Source organism: Leuciscus leuciscus, assembly GCF_965113295.1.
Source record: "Leuciscus leuciscus genome assembly, chromosome: 6".
NCBI lineage: Eukaryota > Metazoa > Chordata > Actinopteri > Cypriniformes > Leuciscidae > Leuciscus > Leuciscus leuciscus.
The window spans coordinates 37,501,069-37,521,640 of record NC_138730.1 but is presented as its reverse complement, the minus strand read 5'-3'; the positions used below and the strand labels follow the sequence as shown (position 1 = coordinate 37,521,640).

General features: G+C 37.1%; 1 protein-coding gene and 1 long non-coding RNA gene across 2 annotated transcripts in view; one reads left to right on the top strand and one right to left on the bottom strand.

Annotated features, from left to right (window-relative positions):
- LOC309501395 (NACHT, LRR and PYD domains-containing protein 1 homolog) overlaps positions 1-13,853 on the bottom strand; it is a 52,309-nt gene extending 38,456 nt beyond the window's left edge. Inside the window, exons 1-3 of the mRNA XM_082173467.1 lie at positions 13,715-13,853; positions 9,481-9,536; positions 7,841-7,960 (exon numbers count right to left, since the gene is read on the bottom strand). Coding sequence (XP_082029593.1) covers positions 7,841-7,960; positions 9,481-9,511 — 151 coding nt within the window. The 5' untranslated portion in view covers positions 9,512-9,536; positions 13,715-13,853. The remainder of the gene's footprint in view (positions 1-7,840; positions 7,961-9,480; positions 9,537-13,714) is intronic.
- A 320-nt stretch (positions 13,854-14,173) lies between these two features.
- Positions 14,174-16,181, top strand: LOC309501596. The gene is made up of 2 exons (XR_014206949.1): positions 14,174-14,855; positions 15,952-16,181. It is a non-coding gene; the product is annotated as an uncharacterized lncRNA (long non-coding RNA).
- Positions 16,182-20,572: the final 4,391 nt, after the last annotated feature.

Below are 20,572 nucleotides of genomic sequence, written 5' to 3'. Positions count from 1 at the left end.
CTATTGTGTGTGTGTGTCGAAAGAATTTGTCCGCAGCTGCTCAAAAAAAAAAAAAAAACCCAGGCAAAAACCCCACTGTCAGTGTTTTGTAAGGAACATGCAAATATGTAAAATATAGCAGGAGACATTTTAATTGTTTACTAATAAAACAGTTATTTTTTATGTCAGTGTCAGCTCGCGATCTTCGCAGCGCCAGAGAGTAGGCCTAATGCACATTTCATACGAATTACATAAGCAGCGCAGTCTGTTTTCTTTCGTTTTGAATTGTTCCGCTAAAGAGTAGACATTTCAAGCTATCTATATGTCTCAGGTCTGTGAGGCAATAGGCTACCTTATAGGCCTACGCTGAGTTTCGGTTCATTTATGAGACGAGCTCCAGGTTCGCCAGCGCCTCCGTGTCCTGATTATCTATTTTCTAATAGCCTATATTTACATTTTATTAATTAAATCCAGACAATTGGTTGAAGAAACATCGACTAAAATTAAGATACAATTAATACAAAACGAAATTAAATTTAAAGACAGGCTTTGTGCTTTCAGTTTGAGGTCTCTGTGAAAGTTTTAAAACATTCTTTTAGTGCCGCTTTAGAGAGCTCACGTCCGTACCCGAGAACTGTCTGTAACCTTTTTTTTTTTTTTTTTTTTTTTTGTGAAATACATATCTAAATAAATTCGACTTAGTCCAGTGCGACTTAGGCTATATATGTTTTTTTCTTCCTTGGGCGCATTTTTTGACTGATTTACTACTCCGGAGCGACTTATAAAATAGGCTACGGACCGGTATGCTAAGTTAGGCTATTTATTATTTTTGTGCAATTGTCCCATAAAGTCCCATCCTTTAAGGATTAATTTATGTCCCGTTGACCGGTCCATTGCATTACGAATAAAAGCAGAATCAATAAAGTCAAAAATGTGATGTGCAGTCAGGTGGTTTGTGTGTGCGCGTTTTTTGACGAGTTTTTGTTTCTTATTCAAAAGTGGTGAGTCACGCCACAATGATTATGAATGCGTCTAAATGTGTCTAAATACGCTGTGAATGTGCATTATACGCTGAGTTTAGGTTCATTTATGAGACGAACTCCAGTTCACTCGCCGGCGCCTCCATGTCTGATTCTGCTATATTTACTTATTAAATCCAGGCAATTGGTTCATGAAACATTGATTAAAATTAAGATATAATTAATACAAAATGAAATTCAATTTAAAGAAAGGCAGCTGTTCTGTTTGAGGTCTCTGTGAAAGTTTTAAAGCAGTCTTTTAGTGCCGCTTTCAGAGCGCTCACGTCCATACCTGAGAACTGACACATTGTTTTTTCCCTCATAAATGCGAACACGAAAAATAAAATAAAATGAATATTATAATGTTTTTTTGTTGGGTCAGACAATGATTACCAAATTTCTCTCTCATATTGCTCCTCATAACCACTGAAAACGGTAAAAAAAAAAAAAAATTAAATCGAACCAAAAGTCAAATTAATATGGATGGAAGTTAAAAGTGGTGGGTACAAAATGACTCATGACGAAATCTGGTGGGTATGCGTCCCCCCCGAAATCGCCGCTTATGGGAATAAGGGCTGCCTCCGACTAATTTTTTTTTTCTAGTCGACTAGTAGTTGTTCATTTAAGCCATTCGTAGACAAATCGCCCCTTTATATTAATTTAATGACTTAAATAGGCTATAGCCTTATGACCGCACGCATAAAGCTTGCCACAAAGAACCGGTTAAAGTAATGATTATGAATGTGTCTAAATTAGCAAGGAGACATTTAATTGTTTAGTAATAAACTGGTGTTTTCTGTGTCGCTGCAAAGATGAAGTTGACTCGCCATGAACGTCAGAGAGAAATGCACATGTCATATGGATTACATAATCAGAGAGTAGCCTATTTATTTTGGTTTGAATATTTTCGTTTAAAAGTAGACATTTCAAGCTTTCTGTATAGCCAATATTTCTCAAATCTGTGAGGCACAAGCTGAGTTTCGGCGCCCTCCAGTTCACATGCAATGCAAGTGATCGTGCCGGCGGCTTATTACATTGTCTGCTATATATTTGCTTCTTATTTATTAAATACGGGCAATTGATTGAAAAAACATTGATCAAAATTAAGATACAATTTATACAAAACGAAAATCTTTTAAAAAGAGTTTTCTATAAAACAAAACTTATTGAAGTCGTCAAAATCATGTTTTACCAAAAACAGCGCCGTTGCTAGGAGGGCGCCAGCGCCTCTGCCTTTCAGCGCCTCTGCCTCGCGAGTGCATGATAGCCCTGAAGACGCCTAGCAAGCAATGATATACCTTTAGTGGTAGTATACCTTTAGTTATACTTCGTCTTCGTAGCGCGCTAAGAGACAACGTTATCAGAAAATGCAGCCCAGGTATGATGCGTAATGGAGATTCCAAAGCGCTCTTCTTTGGTCAGAACCATGGAGAGCGATCGCGGATAGGTCTGTCCTATGCACCGAAACTTTTAACAATGCAACAAAATATTTAAAGAGCATGAAGATATTAAAATCTATATTATGTATACGCACAGATAATATAACAGTAGGCTATATTAGTCAATATTTTTTTATTAGGTTAAGCAGTGATTGGATAACTTTTTTATTATTTAATTTTTTATTTAAGGCCCACACACAATTGGTCTGGCCCATCCAAAACTGGAATCCTGGCGCCGTGCCTGGTTGGTTGTGCCAGTTTTGTGGCTATCAAATGTGTAAATAGCATCGCAAGAAGTACACATGACAAAGCCAGCACTTTGGTCATCATCTTTCATTATTTCGGCAAATGTCTCCCACACTTTGTTCTTTCTATTTGTGTATTTGCAGAGCTTCCACTCCCCAGTCTTCACCTTTTCTCTTGCCGCCTCCACCTGCAGACTGAGCTCGTGCGTCATCTTCGCGCCAGTTATTCAGCCAATAAAGTGTAGACCTATGTATTTCATAGAAAATTATGTCTAGTACTATATAAATTACAAAGGTTTAATTGGCATCTTTATTTCAAACGACCCGACCGACCGCGACCCGAATATCATTAAAAATATTTTTGGATGACTCGTAACCACGGGTAACCGCGGGTGACCGCAGGCACCCACTCATTTTGGATCAACCCGCGCATCACTGCTGCCTATTCTGATTCCATCTGCCTTGACATTTGATTATCCTGTGTGTTTGCCGCCTGCCCTGATCTTCAGCCTGAACTCTGACTTTGATTCTGCCTTATCTACATTGTGTTTGAAGCCCGTGTTTGAACTCTGCCTGTTTGACTTGCATTCTGTTTTAATAAAGCTGCATATGGATCCTCACGACACTGACTCCTCGTTACAATTGCACTGTTGATCACACTAGTCTACTTTAATGTTTCACCAGGAAGTTTGTTTTGAAAAACTTTTATTTTGTACAAAATGGCACAAAGTTATACTTGTGGTGTTCCTGGTCAAAAATGGACGGCCATTGAAAGTGAATGGGAGAGACTGAAAATAAGAGATTTTTTATAAGATAAATTTTAGTTTTCAGGAGCATGTTTATTATGTTCATGATGTTCATGTACACATATGCGCATGTGTGCTTGCAAACATCGAGCCCTTGTACCTGTGCATGTGTGGATACATGCATACACATGCTATCCAAACATTCACGCAAACACACACACACACACACGTTAAAACACACAAACTATTTTGAGTATTACACACATTCTTTTTCACACTTGAAATAGCAATGATTGACATTGATAGCCGTAGCATTGTTTGTTCCTGAATAAAGCAGCCTTTTTCACTGAAATGGTTGAATAGTCTGCTGACTGACTGACTTATTCACTCATAACAGTCCTTTGCCGCCACCTACTGGGTGTAACCCAGTCCCTCCAGAAAAACGCGGAGTTTTTTAGTGATTGTTGCGGGCAAAAATCCTTGATTATGCGGCAAGATTTCTTAAAAAATGCGATGGAATATGCGGGATATTTATGCAATTTTATGCGATGAAATTGCGGGAACTTGCAAAAATTGCGGGAACTTGCGAAAATTGCGGGAACTTGCGAAAACTGCAGTTTGATGAAAAAGAGAAAAAAAAAGTGATTGCCCAACACCAATTACATTAATAGTGTAATAAATGTCTTCATTTTAGTTTGAATGGGAAAGACGAGGTGTAGGCTATTCACCCTGCTTAGGGGGATGCGATCAAAGCCTGGAGTGGAGCAAAAGCATGTTCCTCTCTCCACTCTAAGCGTTCTGTTATCACTCCACTCCTGATCCACTCCGGGTTTTCCAGTCCCGCTCACGGAAAAACTGCTCCATGTTCACTCATTTTTAAGAAAGTTACAGAAAACAACTTCTACAAACAATTTTAATTTGCCAACATTTGATAATAATAAATAAAAGTGCATGACGTGCAAATCAGATAACAATCAAGTGCAATAAACATGTTTTGTCAGGGCATCACTCCCGAACCAGCATCAACACTCCATTTTCAACATCTGCTTAACTTACTCCTTCACACCACAGACACGTCTTTTTGCCTTCTGTGTCTGACGTGATTTAACTTCTCCCCAGTTGTTCCATGAAAACATGCAAAGCACGGCCTGCGGTGTAAGATACGACCGGATTTTTGTGAAATAGGCCTATCGCGGGGTTTGCAGCTTTTCAATGATGTCGCGTAATTACGTCACTTCATAACGTTCCCATGGCAACAGGGGAAATGGCTGCGCTTGTGTGAAGTAAACCCAACATTTGTCAACTTTCTGCTGACTTTTTGCAACGAAAATGCGGGGATTATGAAATCATGCAAGCCCGCATATTTTGCACGCGGAAATCTGCAATTTATGCGGCAAAAGTGCGGCGTATTTAAAAAAATGCGCCCCCCGCATAAATATGCGGACTTTGGCTGATTATGCATGGAATCATGCGATCGCATAATCGCGTTTTTCTGGAGGGACTGGTAACCATAGATATCATATATAAAGTCTAGATGTCTCGTGCGCGCTGCTGGCCAATGGAGGTCGACGTCCGCACGTGGCGGCCATCTTGCCACAGTGTGCTCGCTCACTCGTTTAATGGTGCATGTAGGCCTACTTTTAAATAACCATAACTTGCTCAATTTTCTACCGATTTTCAAACGGTTTGGTTTGTTATAAACGTCAGAGATGTAGTTATGACACTGCATACATATGAATAATTATAACATACATGTTCAAGCATTCGGAATTATAGCCACGTTAATAACGTTTGTAAGAAACCAAACCGTTTGTAAATCCGTCAAGATTTCGGCGAGATAAGAGGATTTGTGTGCATGCTGATCTCACCTTAATTCACAGCTTCACTGTGACAAGATGGCCGAACGGTGATGCCGGAAGTGACTGCGCCATAAGACATCTAGCGTTTGTATATGACATCTATGGGTGTAACTATGTAAAAATCGTATGTACTGAAATCGTTGAAAAATCCCCACCAACACATAGACTGACAGCCTGTTTTGTCACAATTTATGTTTAATATCTAATAAACTAGTTTCATGCATTTAATCAAGTCTTTTGGAACAAACATTATTATCACAGTGTCACATCAATCATCCAATTATTTTTAGGGTAAATACTATATTGGTAAATAAAGCTAGAATCATTCTGTTGGATGTACACTACTGTTCAAAAGTTCAAAAGTATCAAAAGTAATATTATGAAATATTATTACAATGTAAAATAATAATACAATAAAATATAATTTATTTTTATGATTAAAGCTGGATTTTCAGCATCATTACTCCAGTCTTCATCACATGATCCTTCAGAAATCATTCTAATATGATGATTTGATACTCAACAAACATTTATGATTATCAATGTTTGACTTGATGAATAGAAAGTTCAAAAGAAGTGGAATAATGTCAGGTAAAATTCCAGATAGCAAGGTAACATTGATACAATGCTGAGTTTTCATCCAAAATATTATATTGGTTGAGACTGACATTTCAATATTTAAAGTATGTTGGATCAGAAACTTTGATGAAAGCCGACAGCACACACGGGTGAATAAATGCCCATGTTGTTTGAAAACACACACTGATTGGAATTTTAGTTTTGCATGTGCACTCAGTAGTCTAATTAATGCTTAACTAAAGCTGTTTTTATTTTAAGTGCTTTTCCCTTTTTAATGGTCCAGGTACATCTCACTTATTTCTGGTTATGTCTACTTTCACTTTCCACCTAAAATGAGTGTTTGCAATAAGATTAAAAAATTGGCCATTTTTATTGACAGGAGAAGGAATATTCCGGTGTTTACTGTGTGCAGAATTTTCCAAACTTATGGGAAAATGATTTTTTAATCCAACCCAAGCCGATCTGAGAAAGCAGCAGGTGTTCAAATACGCCATTATTTCACCATAGGGTGTCAGTGTTTGTATAAACTAGTGATCGCGACGCTGAAGTGTATGAGAACAGATGAATAACCACGAACATTTATTTATTTGGATTAAATATTTTAATCATTATGTGTCATTTTTCAATGTCAATCTTTTCACTGTTTATGCCCAAAATGCTATAATATTCAAAGTAGTTGACTGTCATTCTCCTCTACGCTGTGTAAGCCTACGTTATTGATTAAATAGCCTAGCCTTTTTTGTTACAGGCACCTCGCGAGCATTCATTCATTCAACTATTTTAAAAGACTGGAATAAACACCAGCGCACACAAGCAATACTTTTAATAGTCAAAATCATTTAAAAAAAATGTAAACCCAACAGGTATGAAATGTCAGAAAAAGAAAAAAACTGTTAATGAGAAGTCCAGCATATAGGACTGCTGCAGCTTAGTGGATAAATATATTTAGCTTATTTATTATTCAGAATGCATTTCAGCAGGCTCAAGATAATTAATACAGAGATCATTATTCATTGTTTTGATGAGTTGGCAGCAATACAACAGAGATAATCTGCATTCTCATGTATGTAGGTGCGCTGAACACTCTAACCGGAAACTCCTGACATACTAACTAGAACGCGGAAGTATTTGTGCAAGTAGTCCATATGACAACATTTGAGTTGTTTTCAATGTTTCAACAAAAGTGATTTAAAGTCAACATGGCAGTGTAATATTTATCATTTTTGGGGTAAAATTTTAGCATTAACTGAGGGTGCAAAAATTATGTTGAACTAACATCACATTGTAAAATTGATTCAACAACATTACCATTGATTATTTTTGCTAATTTTAGCACTGAATCAATGGCAGTGTTGAATCAACATCACATTATGATGTTGATTCGTTAAGGGGACATTTCGAAAACAGCATTATTTTGTAGTGTTGGTTGTCACACTTGATTCAAATTATGATTCATAGGTTTTTTGTTTTCTATCAACTTATTTTCTTTTGCATTTGTTTGCTTTTTTAATACTTACTTTGTCTTGCAAGAAAAAGGTTTTAATTTATTTATTTTTCGAAAAAATGTCATGGCCTGGAAATCACAATTTTAACATTCCAAGTTTTCCATGTAGCAATGTAACAATGATATGAGCGTGTTTAAATGGAGACGAGATCGCAATTATGAAGGAGCGGTCATCTCCTCAGTATTTTCAGATGCCGACTTCTTGAGAAGCGATCAGATGAGGTGTGCAAAAGCCTTGGAAAACTGCTCAGAAAAAGGATGTGGATGAGGACATGAATGCTTTCTACAAGTTGGAATCTTGTTATTATGGCAATTCCAGCATGGCGTGAATGCATTAGGAGCTAATGTGCTGAGTATCTGTGAGGGAGAACTGTAAAAGGGAGGCACACTAGAAAAATACTGTCTCCAGTAATTTGCATATGTAATTAATTTCGTGTTGATATATTTTGCATGTCAGAATATGAGCCTACCTTGAAGTGTGGAGATTTCATGCTCAGAATATGATGGTTCCAATAACTTTTTTATTCTTTCTTTTCTTAACTTTTCATCACTTACAGAAGATAACTCAGGTTTCACCTTTGTGTCTGGCCCTGCATGAAAAGAATTTGTTAGAGCTCATGTCAGCTGGAATAATGTCACACAATACAATTTGCTCGGATAGGAAAAAGATACCTGATAATATGTATTTTTAGGTCTCTTCTTAAATGCTACTTAATTAAAAAAAAAAAAAAAATGTTTTGTTTGTTTTGTTTTTACAATTTCTTAGATCAGGGAACTTTTATGGGTAAAGACCACAGACTGGTAGATAAAAAAATGTATCTAAGAAACCATACCTTCTAGCCACTTAATGATACACCTTTCTCCCGATTCGATACAATCACGATACTTATTGCCGATACGATATGTATTGCAATTTTTTTTTGAGGAATTGCGATTCTACAAGTATTGTGATTCGATATTGCAATATATTGCGATTTTTTTAAACACTAGACCATGGGGAAAAGTTAAATCATACACTTATACAGACTGTACATGATGTATAAGGTGAGTCATATTTACAAAAACAAATCATCACATCTTTCTGACATTTATTTCAGAAGCATTATACAGTACTACATTCTCTTGAATAAATTATTCAATAACAAATACATTTTTAACAGTCACTTGTCGCCAACCAGTGGCAAAACAATGTAGTCGATAAATGCATTATTTTAAGCACCAAGTTTAACTATCGTAGACATCAGTGTTCATATTTGAACTTTAAACTTTTATCCAAGTAATTATATAATAATATATGAGTTATATAATAATAATAATAATAATAATAATTCATTACATTTATATAGCGCTTTTCTCAGCACTCAAAGCGCTTTACATAGAAGGGGGATCTCCTCAACCACCACCAATGTGCAGCATCCACCTGGATGATGCGACGGCAGCCATATTGCGCCAGAACGCCCACCACACACCAGCTTACTGGTGGAGAGGAGACAGTGATGAAGCCAATCAGTATGGGGATGATTAGGAGGCCATGATGGACAGAGGCCACTGGGCAAATTTGGCCAGGATGCCGGGGTTACACCCCTACTCTTTCGAAAGACATCCTGGGATTTTTAATGACCACAGAGAGTCAGGGCCTCGGTTTAACGTCTCATCCGAAGGACGGTGCTCTTTAACAGTATAGTGTCCCCGTCACTACACTGGGGTGTTAGGACCCACACAGACCACAGGGTGAGCACCCCCTGCTGGCCTCACTAACACCTCTTCCAGTAGCAACCTGGTTTTCTCAGGAGGTCTCCCATCCAGGTACTAACCAGGCTCAGCCCTGCTTAGCTTCAGTGGGCAACCAGTCTTGGGCTACAGGGTGACATGGCTGCTGGCTATATAACTCTGTAGGCTATTTAACTACATATTCCTGTCAATTCCTATGGGAGTATTACTTTTAGAAATCTATATTTCAATATTTGTAGTAACATTAGCAGGCAGCATAACATTAGTAGTAAAATCTTTCTGTGGATCGCTCTTTGAATATGACTTTATTACAGTATTAAAGGCAATACATAAAGGGATAGTTCACCCAAAAATGAAAACTCTGTCATAATTTACTCACCCTGTTCCAAATTTATATGATATTCATCCATCTCTGGAACACAACTGATTTTTTCACTGCATATGGACCACAAGAGAAATATTAAGAAAATAAATTAAGACAGTTATATACCGTTATCAGAACATATTGAAGCAGATGCAGCTCTCATGGATGTATATTATAATGGGCCTACAGCAAGTCAAATACTTTAACAGAATATTCAGGCATCTCCACAAAAAATGCATGTTCACACAGTAAAAAAAAAAAAAATATATATATATATATATATATTGTTTTACTTCTTATTACATATCCATACAATTATTTTTTAAACATTTAAGCCATAGATGAAAACCAGTAACCACATATTAAACTATAAGCATATCTATCTATATTTATTTAGATCAAAAGACTTTGATTACTTGTTTTGAACAACTGTCGTAAGTTATGTTTTTTCTTGCAATGGCCAATATTACACTTACTTATACTGACACCTACCGGTCAGTCATGCAAAAATCATGCAATCATGGTCACTCAGCATCATGCAAAAATATAGGTTTACAGTAACGGATGCTACTGTTAATGCATCATTCGCAGTGACAGATTTATTCTGTGACTTTCCTATAATGGGTAGTTTGCCTGATCAACAACATACAATAGCACTGGTATTACACAACATTCAGTGGCGCATGCCACTCAAATACAGATGCGCCACCAACTGGCTACATATTTGAAAAGTATTAACAATTTGTATATTCAATTAATTTATATTTAAGAAAATATTTTTTATATTTTAAAAAATCACTAAATTAGGCTATTTATTTAGGATTTTGTGTCACACTTACGTCAGCTGCTCAACTCATATGTCAGTCACTACTAGCGCCACAACATGGCGACATGTCCCACGATAATGTCAGTGGCACATGTCACAAGTTCTAATGGCGCATACCATTATCCACTGGCTCATACCAATGGAAACCGGTGTTCTGACGATTTGTGCTACCAGCATCATATTCATGTGGTTTGAGGTTTTTAACGTCCATACATTAATATCTACCCCAATCCTACCCTGTTCTTGAGCACCAAGAACCTTACCCTTAATAACTCTCTTATCTGTTTGGTAACCAAGGCAGTTTCTGTTAGGACCTCATTTAGGACAAAAGCTACTACAGAATGACATTTCTTAAGTGCCTAATCTTATTTTAACAAAGGGTAGGTAAAGGCTATTACAGAAGCATCCTAACTCGACAAAAAATCCTAAAAACTGTCTTAGGACAACGCCACTGGTGTCCGAACTTCAAAATTATTTGAAAGCCAACTGTAAAAATCACATAACAATAGCCCTGTCTGAGAATGGCGTCACATTTATTAATGATACACGATGAAGAACAGCGATGTTTGATGGTGGAAACACACAACATGATGTTCTTCACTTTGACAACAAAACAAATAATAACAGACTCCCATGAAAAGTGATAGGCTTTGCCTTTTTCTATCAAGGTTATCAAAACTTCTCTTTCTACAGCATTTAATTAAAAGAATTTTAAAAGCATATTGCTTCTCCATTTAAATTTAGCGTTTACTTCACAGCAGCTGCTTGTACGTCGTTGGATGCTTGGTAAAATACTTTTGATTACCAAACTCCTCTGATCTCAGTGGGTGGAAGATTGAAAGTAGGACCAGATGACAAAATTCTTAAGTGGAATTTTGGGAAAGCTGATTGGGATAAGTTTTAGAAATTGAGTGATAATGCAATGACTAGAATTGAGGTTTTTGGAAGAATTGAGAAGAGCGATTAGAATTAGAATAGAATAGAATTGAGAAGAGCGATTCACAAAGCAAAGAGGACGAATTGGAGGATTTTTTTGTGATGAAAGAAGGAACTACACCAGTAGGAGAAGTGTGGGTGGGAAATGATTCAAATGAGTTAGGGAAGACCGGGGACAGTTGCAACAGGGGATGGTTGCAACATGTCATTTTTCTCCAATCAGAAACAAGCTAGAGTGATGACACCCATACTGAACATGCACAGTTAGACCCTCTCCCCACTAAGAAGACAGTAGACATATTCAGCATCTGCTGCTGCATTTATTGAACAAAACTTGTTTTGGAAGTATGAAAGTACATTTTTTCATGAGATATATTTTTGTCATACTGTCATGACATTTTGTATGAATTAATCAAAACTTACTTCGTTTGAATGATTGTTTTGTTGACTTCTAAGTGACATGGTTAGCATGTGTCAAAGTCAGTGTGTCTAGCAGGCACATGATGTTCTGTCATGGCTGATAGGGTTGGGGACGGTTGCAACATGTTATAAATTGCATGTTTAATAAAAGTTTGTTGCATTGCAAATTGTTCAATTCTTCCTGTCTGACACTGAAATATGGAGGGATTGAACAGCATCTGTAACACCTGCACACTGAATCTATGTAGGCCTATGTTCTACACATAAACAAACAAAACTCAATAACTGTTATTTGATAAATATGACTAAATAAATAAATAATAGGCTACAATAATATTATTGAAATAAATAATACTATAATATTATAGTAGGCCTAAAACAGTTAATATTTTCAGAATTCTTTGCTCAATGAGACAAAAAGCTTAAGTTAATTCATGAAATTTAAGGTATTTTTAACATGTTGCAACCGTCCCTGGGATGTGTTGCAACTGTCCCCTGGGTCGGGGTCAGTTGCAACATCTGGCTTCTTCCATTCAAATAAATACTGTGAACGATATGTCATATATAATCATCTTTAAATGGTATGGGTAATTAGCAGACAGATGAAGTTCAATATATACAAATTTGGTTGGTCTAGTCCAAATAGTCTCTGAGTAATTGAGAGAAATGCAAAAAGTGTTGCAACTGTCCCGGGTCTCCCCTATGTCATTTGAAGAGCTTTCAAAACAACGCCAGTAACAGCCATACAGGTAGAGATGGGAGAACTACCACTAGAGTTAAGAAGGAAGCAGTTGAAAGCAAACTATTGGGCTGGTTTACAAGGGCATAATAATTCACATCTCGCTAAAACTGTACTGCAGGAGAGCTGGGAGTATGAAAAAAATCTAACATTTTGGACAGAATGGAAATTATCTAGTTAAAGAATTAAAAGTGTTTAATTGAGGATAAATCCCATGCTAGTTTATCCAAAGATTGCTCCATGGAAGATAGTTTGGCCTGAGGTAGACTGGTCTGTATTACAGGAAAAAAGGAAGGCACAGGAGGATACTAATTTGGAAAGAGTGTTCAATAATCGGGTAATGGAAAAATATAATAAATACTGTATATCCCGTTTTATAGGCTACAGATGGTGCTAAGAATCCAGAGACAGAAGCAAAAGAATTGGGGATGGTGATACCAGATAAAGGAATAGGAATCAATAGAAGAAATGCTGGCATGTTAATTGCATTACGATGGCTAGAAAAGACGGGACATGACAAAGTTTTGGTATGGTCAGATTCATCAACAGTTTTAGCAAGCCTACAGTCATTCTATTCAAAAAGTCATCAAGATATTCTGTTTGAAGTACTCCAGTCAGTAACAAGAATAGTAAATCAAGGCAGGTCAAATTTTTTGGGGTTCCAGGACATGTAGGGATAAGGGGAAATGTAATGGCAGATAGATTAGCAAAAAGGGCGTTAACAAAAGGAAGTTTAGAAATGCAAGTAAGTATTAGCAGAGCAGAGGTTAAAAGTGTGATATGGGAGAAAATAAATCAAAAGTAAGGCAAGAAAGGTAGGATAGAAAGGGGAAAAGAAACCGTCGTAAAATATATTTGCACTTTCAAATGTGTAGTGTGTGTTGGCTATGTTTACAAAGTCAGCAAAGCTGTGAAGATTTTACTTTCTCTTTTTAGTGTTCTTAAGTTTTATACTGTGATGCTGCTATTGTGTTATTGGTATTGAGTAATATGTTTGGTAAGTTAAACTGACAAAAACAAAAACAAAAATTTCTCGGGGTCGGGGTGGGGGGGCATCATAAAGGAATTATGCTTAGAATGGCTAGCAGCGGCACTGGTTAGTAACCGAGTACGTTCTCAGACTGTCATTACGATGGAGCGGTTTAAGATTTCATAAATACAGAGAAGATGAGATTTTGTAAGATAGGATTAGAAAACTAAATCAATTTGAGATTTGGTTCTGAAATACGAATTTGTGAAAAATCCTAAATTAATTTTTCAGACAGAAAGTCTGAAACGAAACATCTAAATTTAGTTTCGCATTTATGATTTACAATAGTTTTACTTACCGTCTCTTGCGCGTTGTCTGAGTTCCACTGCTTGTTGATTACAGCCAATAGCCTCTAATATTTCGAGTGTTACAGGAACCGCGTCCTTCAATGTGAAAGTTTTCACTATTAAATCGGCGAGATCTGCAGAGTCTATAACTTTGTCGACTGTAAATATTTCGACGTGTGATTTTTCTTCCGATCGCACAATTTGCTTTTAAACTTCTTTTGGTTTTCTATCCCAAGATCATCAAAAATATGACACAGGAGCTCCTTAATTCTCAGACACTTTTCCCAGTAGTGATGGGTCTGTCATGCAGGGGCGTGTCTAGAGGGGGGGTCACGGGGTGGCACCGGCCCCCCCTGGAATATGATTGGCCCCCCCTGGTGCCCCCCCTCCAATCTCATTAGATTTACTAGATTTACTGTAACCTGAAAATGCCCACCGCACCATTGGACCAGAGCGCTGTCAATCACTGTTTGATTTGAGACTCGCGCGAACGCGAAGAAGAAGCGAGCACAGTTGCGCGTTTTTAAAACAGGAGGAAAGAGACACCACGACACCCACCGCACCATTGGACCAGAGCGCTGTCAATCACTGCTTGATTTGAGACTCACGCGAAGAGGAAGGAAGCACAGTTGCGCGTTTTTAAAACAGGAGGAGAGAGACACCACAACACGTTAGTGTTTACGGTATGTACATGATGAGCGACTGAGTGACCTGGGAGTGCTCAGTGTAGAGTCACGGAGAGCCAAGTCCCTGGACATGGATGAGTTTATCAGATTTGGTAGCCAGCACAAAAACCGCAGAATACAGCTGTTCTGAGGCAGAGCATAACGTGATGGTGCAGTTAACCTACAGGAACAGACACATTTCATGCTGAGAATGTTCACACACACACATTTATTTTTTGTGTTGAAAATAAAGTAATATAAAAAGTAAAGTAAATAAAATAATGTTAAATTACTAAATAATGTCTGTGATTTTTATGCTGTCATGAACGGTTCGTTCATTCAAAAAATCTTGAATACCGAGTTGTCTGGTCTCAGAGAGTGTTTCGTTCATTTTGTGTTCTCATTTCCTGTACAGAACATCTATAGGCGCTGTACAGGAAACGAGTGAAGGCGCGTCGTCCATTTCTCTTACACATTTTCACATTTTGTAAGTATAAATTGAAACATAACAATCATTTAAATAAAAGGAAGCAAAAAAAATTATAATAATGAAACTTTAAAATAAAGGGCATCACAAACATATGTTAAATTCATTTAGAAGAGATAGGCCTATAGTTATTTGGGCTTTTCTATGTTTTTTATAAAAAAAATTTACCTTTAAAGATTTTACACATTTTAAAGGCTGTTTTAATATGAGCAAAATTGGGTTTTGAGTTAGGATACTCCATTTAGTTTGATAATTATAAACTTTTCCTAATAACAAAAACAAATCGATAATATATATATTTCTTTTGGAAAAGTCATATTCATTGGAATGAAGTAAAACAGATAACAAATTTAAGACTAGATTGCAGTTCATTTTAACACAGATCTCATACCAAAAGAAAAATGAACATGGCAAAAATAAGTGCACAATATAGACTCTCTTTCACAACTACAAAAACAGCCATTGTAATCAATATCCAGATGAAAACGCTCTAATGTGTCTTTCACAGGATATATTCTGTGAGAAATTTTAAAATGACACTTCTTTGGTTTTATCTGTTACACAATACTGACTAAGAACTCCCCAAAAATGTTCCCACTCAAATGAGGGAAACATATTAACCTAAACAAATTTAGATCACGAAAAGAGATACAATTTTAGCAGAAATAGAATTCATGACAATACAATATTCTTTAAGAGAAATATTACAATTTAAGACATAGTTCAGTTATACTGAAAAACTGACCATCAGAATTCAACTGATCAACTAATAATATATCAGACTCAAACCAGTCAAAAAAAAAAAGTTTTTATTTTGTGTGTAATATACTTTTTAATCCAAATAAAAGGAGAGAAGTTGTTTAAAAGCCAAATATATGTCAAAAGGACTTGCCTGTAAAAATGAGATAAACAAAGAGGTATCAACATGAGTGTATACATTTATTCCTAAGATGCAGTTTTGATATTAACAAAATACAATTTTGTTTATTGTTTTGGTCTTATAAATGCAGAAATAAGGTGTTTTGTAGATAACTGATAGCTGGAGTGCTTTTCATTTCTAATTTCTGCATCCTCGTTTCTTTTCCTCGGGTCTCAGCTCCATCTGCCATAGGAAAGCCTGCAATTGGTTCTCTTCTGGATTTCACTGTTGGGGGCCTTTCCATCAGGAAAAAAATAAGAAAAAAAATCCTTATATTACAAAAATTATTAGAAAAATTGTAAAAAAAAAAAAAAAATCAACAGCTCAGGTCAGAACCATAGACTAAAAAAAACAAACAGTGGAAACGCAACAAAAACTCAGGCCAAACATTCTTTTTTTTTTTTTTTTTTTAAGTAAAAATCTATCAAATGCAATTAACTAATCATCTGATAAGATTACATTTAAAGTGTCTGTGCAATATGTGTTCTTTTATAAATTTTTTAAAGTTTTTTGCCATGGAGTGCTCAGCTAAACAGGCCAATAAAAGACTAACTACTATTATTCCTTTTAATTATACTAATGTCTAAATAAAACGTGTACAAATGTGGTTGCTAAAGTGTTGCTATGAGGTTGCTGGGGTACTTACGGTTGTTGCTTGGGTGTTGCTATTCAGTTGCTAAGTTATTCTGGGTGATTGCTATAGGGTGATGCTATGCGGTTGCTATGCGGTTGCTAAGGTATTCTGGGTGGTTGCTAGGGTGTTGCTATGTGGTTGCTAGGGTACTCTGGGTGGTTGCTAAGGTGTTGCTATGTGATTGCTAAGGTATTCTGGTGGTTACTAAGGTGATGTTATGCGGTTGCTAAGGTATTTTGGGTGGTTTCTAGGGTACTCGGGTGGTTGCTAGGATGTTGATATGCTGTATAGAATTTACCAGCGTGATTAATGTCTGTATTTGATATCTGAGAGGTGACTGAAGGGTCTGGCCCATTCTTGGAATGCAGTAACATTATAGCTATAAGCTTGCTTATAGCCCGGCTTCCAAAAATTAAATATGGACTAGTTTTGTTTTCAGAAAGGTCTTCAACGTGTGTTAAACATTTATCTGTTCTTCTAGCTCACCATGACAACTATAGATCACAAGTGTCATTGGAACTTAAATTGACTGCACTCCTGACTCTGTGTCTTAATTAATTATATCTGGTCCATGGCTCTTTAAGGGGTGGTATAATGCCCCTTTGTCCCTGTTGTCCCCAGAGTGTGTATGTGAAGTTTTAGATCAAAATACCCCACAGATATTTTTTACAGCATGTTAAAATTGTCCCTTTTTGAGGGTCAGTAAAAACGCATTGTTTTGTCCCTTTAAATGCAAATGAGCTGCTGCTCCTGGCACAGAGGGTGGAGCTCCTGTAGCTCCTGTGTGTGTGTGTGTGTGTGTGTGTGTGTGTGTGTGTGTGTGTGTGTGTGTGTGTGTGTGTGTGTGTGTGTGTGTGTGTGTGTGTGTGTGTGTGTGTGTGTGTGTGTGTGTGTGTGTGTGTGTTTATTGGTTAATTACCTCACACAGAAACGCACTAAAATGTCAGAAACTGTTCTGCCTTTTATGTTTAAACTGAATGGTTAGTTGATGAATTTATGTTACTGATGTGGAGTTAACTATCTTCAATTAGTGAACTATAATTCAATTCTGTCATGATAATCTATAAAATTGCTTGTGTGGGAACTGTTGTAAGATGCCTACAGAGTGACATGCTATTTGTGTTAACATACTGTATTGCATGTGAAAAGACGGTGACAGCTGAGCAGAATCACAAATATGCTCTACCTACCACAACAAATCTTCTTCCTCTTCTCAACATGGACTGGTGTTCCCGGGTGCGAGGTTTATGTAAATTTTGTATGTCATGTAGTGTAGTCCCTACCAGCCGTTTGTTAGTCCTTAAAAAACGATTTCTTTAAAAGCAAATATCTTCCTTTGCTTTGAACTTTGAGCGTTGTAACTCTGCAGATGTTGTTTATGCTCAAAGTCAAGTCATCTTCATTTATATAGCGCTTTTAACAATGTAGATTGTTCCAAAGCAGCTTCACATTGATAATAGGAAATTAAAGTAACAGAGATTGTTTTGGTTTTATAGCAGCTCTAGAATAAAGTTATTGTCCAGCTAAAGTTAGTTTGATTGATTTACTTCCGTCGCAACGATCATTAGTTATTAACGACACCGTTTTAACAGAAAACTCTTAAGTTCTTTCTGCGCAAACTTCAAAAACGCGAACCAGTGAGAACGCCGATGGTGTGCACGCACATGCACATTACGAGTTCAGTCTATAGGTATGCGCGTTTGAATATATGTGTGCAGGCGTGTAGTCCTTCCCTACAAATCAACCCTCAACATACTACTTGTCTGGCCTTAAAATTTATAACACAGAATTTATCGCTTCCACGTAGCCACACGAAACGGAATTATCCCAACAACGCTTTATCTGTAGAAAGGTAAATGGAGGGGAGGGAGGCCTTCACAGGGAAGAGCATAGTTGACATTTCAGGACTGCGCTGTCGCGTCCAGGCGCAGGTCCTTCATCAGATCTGGATACAGCCTGGATCCGGCGGACTGCGTTAAATAGATATCATTAAGTACATATCATTTCTTTCTAAAAAGGAACATAGTTGTGAGGATACCGCCTTTTCTAGTATCTTTGAAAAGGTAGATCCGAGATCAGCCTGTAATTGACTAATTACAATCAAGTTGTGTTTTTTTTAACAAGCGGTTTAATCATAGCCAGCTTAAAAGTTTTTGGTACGTATCCTAATGACAAAGATGAATTAATGATATTAAGGAGAGGCTCTATGACCTCTGGAAGAATATCTTTCTGTAGCTTAGTCGGTATAGGGTCTAACATACATGTGGTCGATTTAGATGATTTAACGAGTTTAACGAATTCTTCCTCTTCTATAGCAATGAATGAATCAAATTTTTCCTTAGGGAGACTACAATGCACTGCCTGATGTGAAACTGTAGTAGACGGTTGCATGATAGTAAATAATGATTCAAAACAGAAATATAAGAAGCTTTCAGACGCACACCAACAGCAGCAGAAGCAACAAGGCAGATCAAACAGCAACATTACACACCAAAGTTAGAAAAGTGAAATCATAATCAATTGGATTGGGAATACTCATTCGTGGTTGTTTCTGTATTTTGCAAGTCTGGTCTATTCGTCCGGTCAAATCACTTATGTACACACCTATTTTTCCTCTGGAAGGGTAAAAAGAAATTTCGTACAGTTAATAGAAGTTTTTTATTATAATGAACAGAGCCGGACAGTAACGGAGTACATTTACTTGAGTACAGTACTTAAGTACAATTTTGAGGGATCTGTACTTTACTCGAGTATCATTTTTGGGGAGTACTCATGACTTTACTCAAGTACATTTGAAAGGCAAATATTGTACTCTTTACTCCACTACATTTCTATCCATAACTGTGAGTACCCGTTACTTCTTCTAAAAAAAAAAGGAAAAAAGAAACATCTCGGAAACCCTCAATTTGTTGTTTCCCTCTCAAACGTGATTGGATTGTGCAGGCGCCACTGATTGGGACAGCCTATCAGCAATCACCTTCAGCTTTCCGCCAAAGTCAACTCCATGGTCAGATTTAGATAAGAGACGAAACCATGGACGAAACAATGGATGAAGACGCAGCAGGTCCATCCCGGGAGCGATATTTTATTTTTTTCAAGATGGTAGGGGAAGACTGATGAATATTCATTAGGGAAGTCATCCCTGATTGGTCTTAACCCCAGTGACGGGTAGGTTTAGGGGTGGGGTTATGGAGGTCATAAGACCCCCAGTGACGGGTAGGTTTAGGGGCGGGGTTATGGAGGTCATAAGACCCCCAGTGACGGGTAGGTTTAGGGGCGGGGTTATGGAGGTCATAAGACCCCCAGTGACGGGTAGGTTTAGGGGTGGGGTTAGGGAGGTCATAAGACCCCCAGTGACGGGTAGGTTTAGGGGTGGGGTTAGGTCATCAGACCAATCAGGGATGACTTCCCTAATGAATATTCATGAGTCTTCCCCTACCATCCTGGGAAAAAAAATATCACATCCCGAAAATGTGCCAACCTGTGCCCCACCTCGCCAGACTATTTCAATTTTCTGAACAAGTTAATGATAGTTTCCGCTTCAAGTGTTTGCTGTGTTTACCAATGTATGTAAGCACTGTGGCAGTAGTAATGCAATATTTAGAAAATGTACTCTTGTACTCTTGATACTCAAGTACTTTTAAAAACAAGTACTTTAGTACTTTTACTTAAGTAGACATCTGACTGTAGTACTTTTACTTGTACTTGAGTAAAATTTTGCAAGGGGTATCTGTACTTTTACTCAAGTAATTAAGCTGTGTACTCTGTCCGCCTCTGATAATGAATACTGACAACGACTGTATACACAAAAAGTGGTTACCTGTGTATTGAAAGTGGTGAAATAGTGCACTGGATTATTTCCTCCAGCAGAGGACAGCAGAGTGCACTTTCCGATTAAACTAGGCTTTTAGTGAACAGTATCAAATTGTCTCTGACAGTATTCCCCCTTTAAAAACTCATGACTAAAGTTTTATTGTGGGTTAGGTGTTAAAAGATGATCGTTTAAAGAGGTTGGTGCCCAGCAGAGAAGATGAAAACATTTATTATTTTATTCTACCACACATTTGTCTGATATATATTAATCATCATTATGAAATGAAATGGTTTAACTACAAACCAAATTTTTCTCATTTTTAAAAATTACTTCAAAAACTTTACACTAAT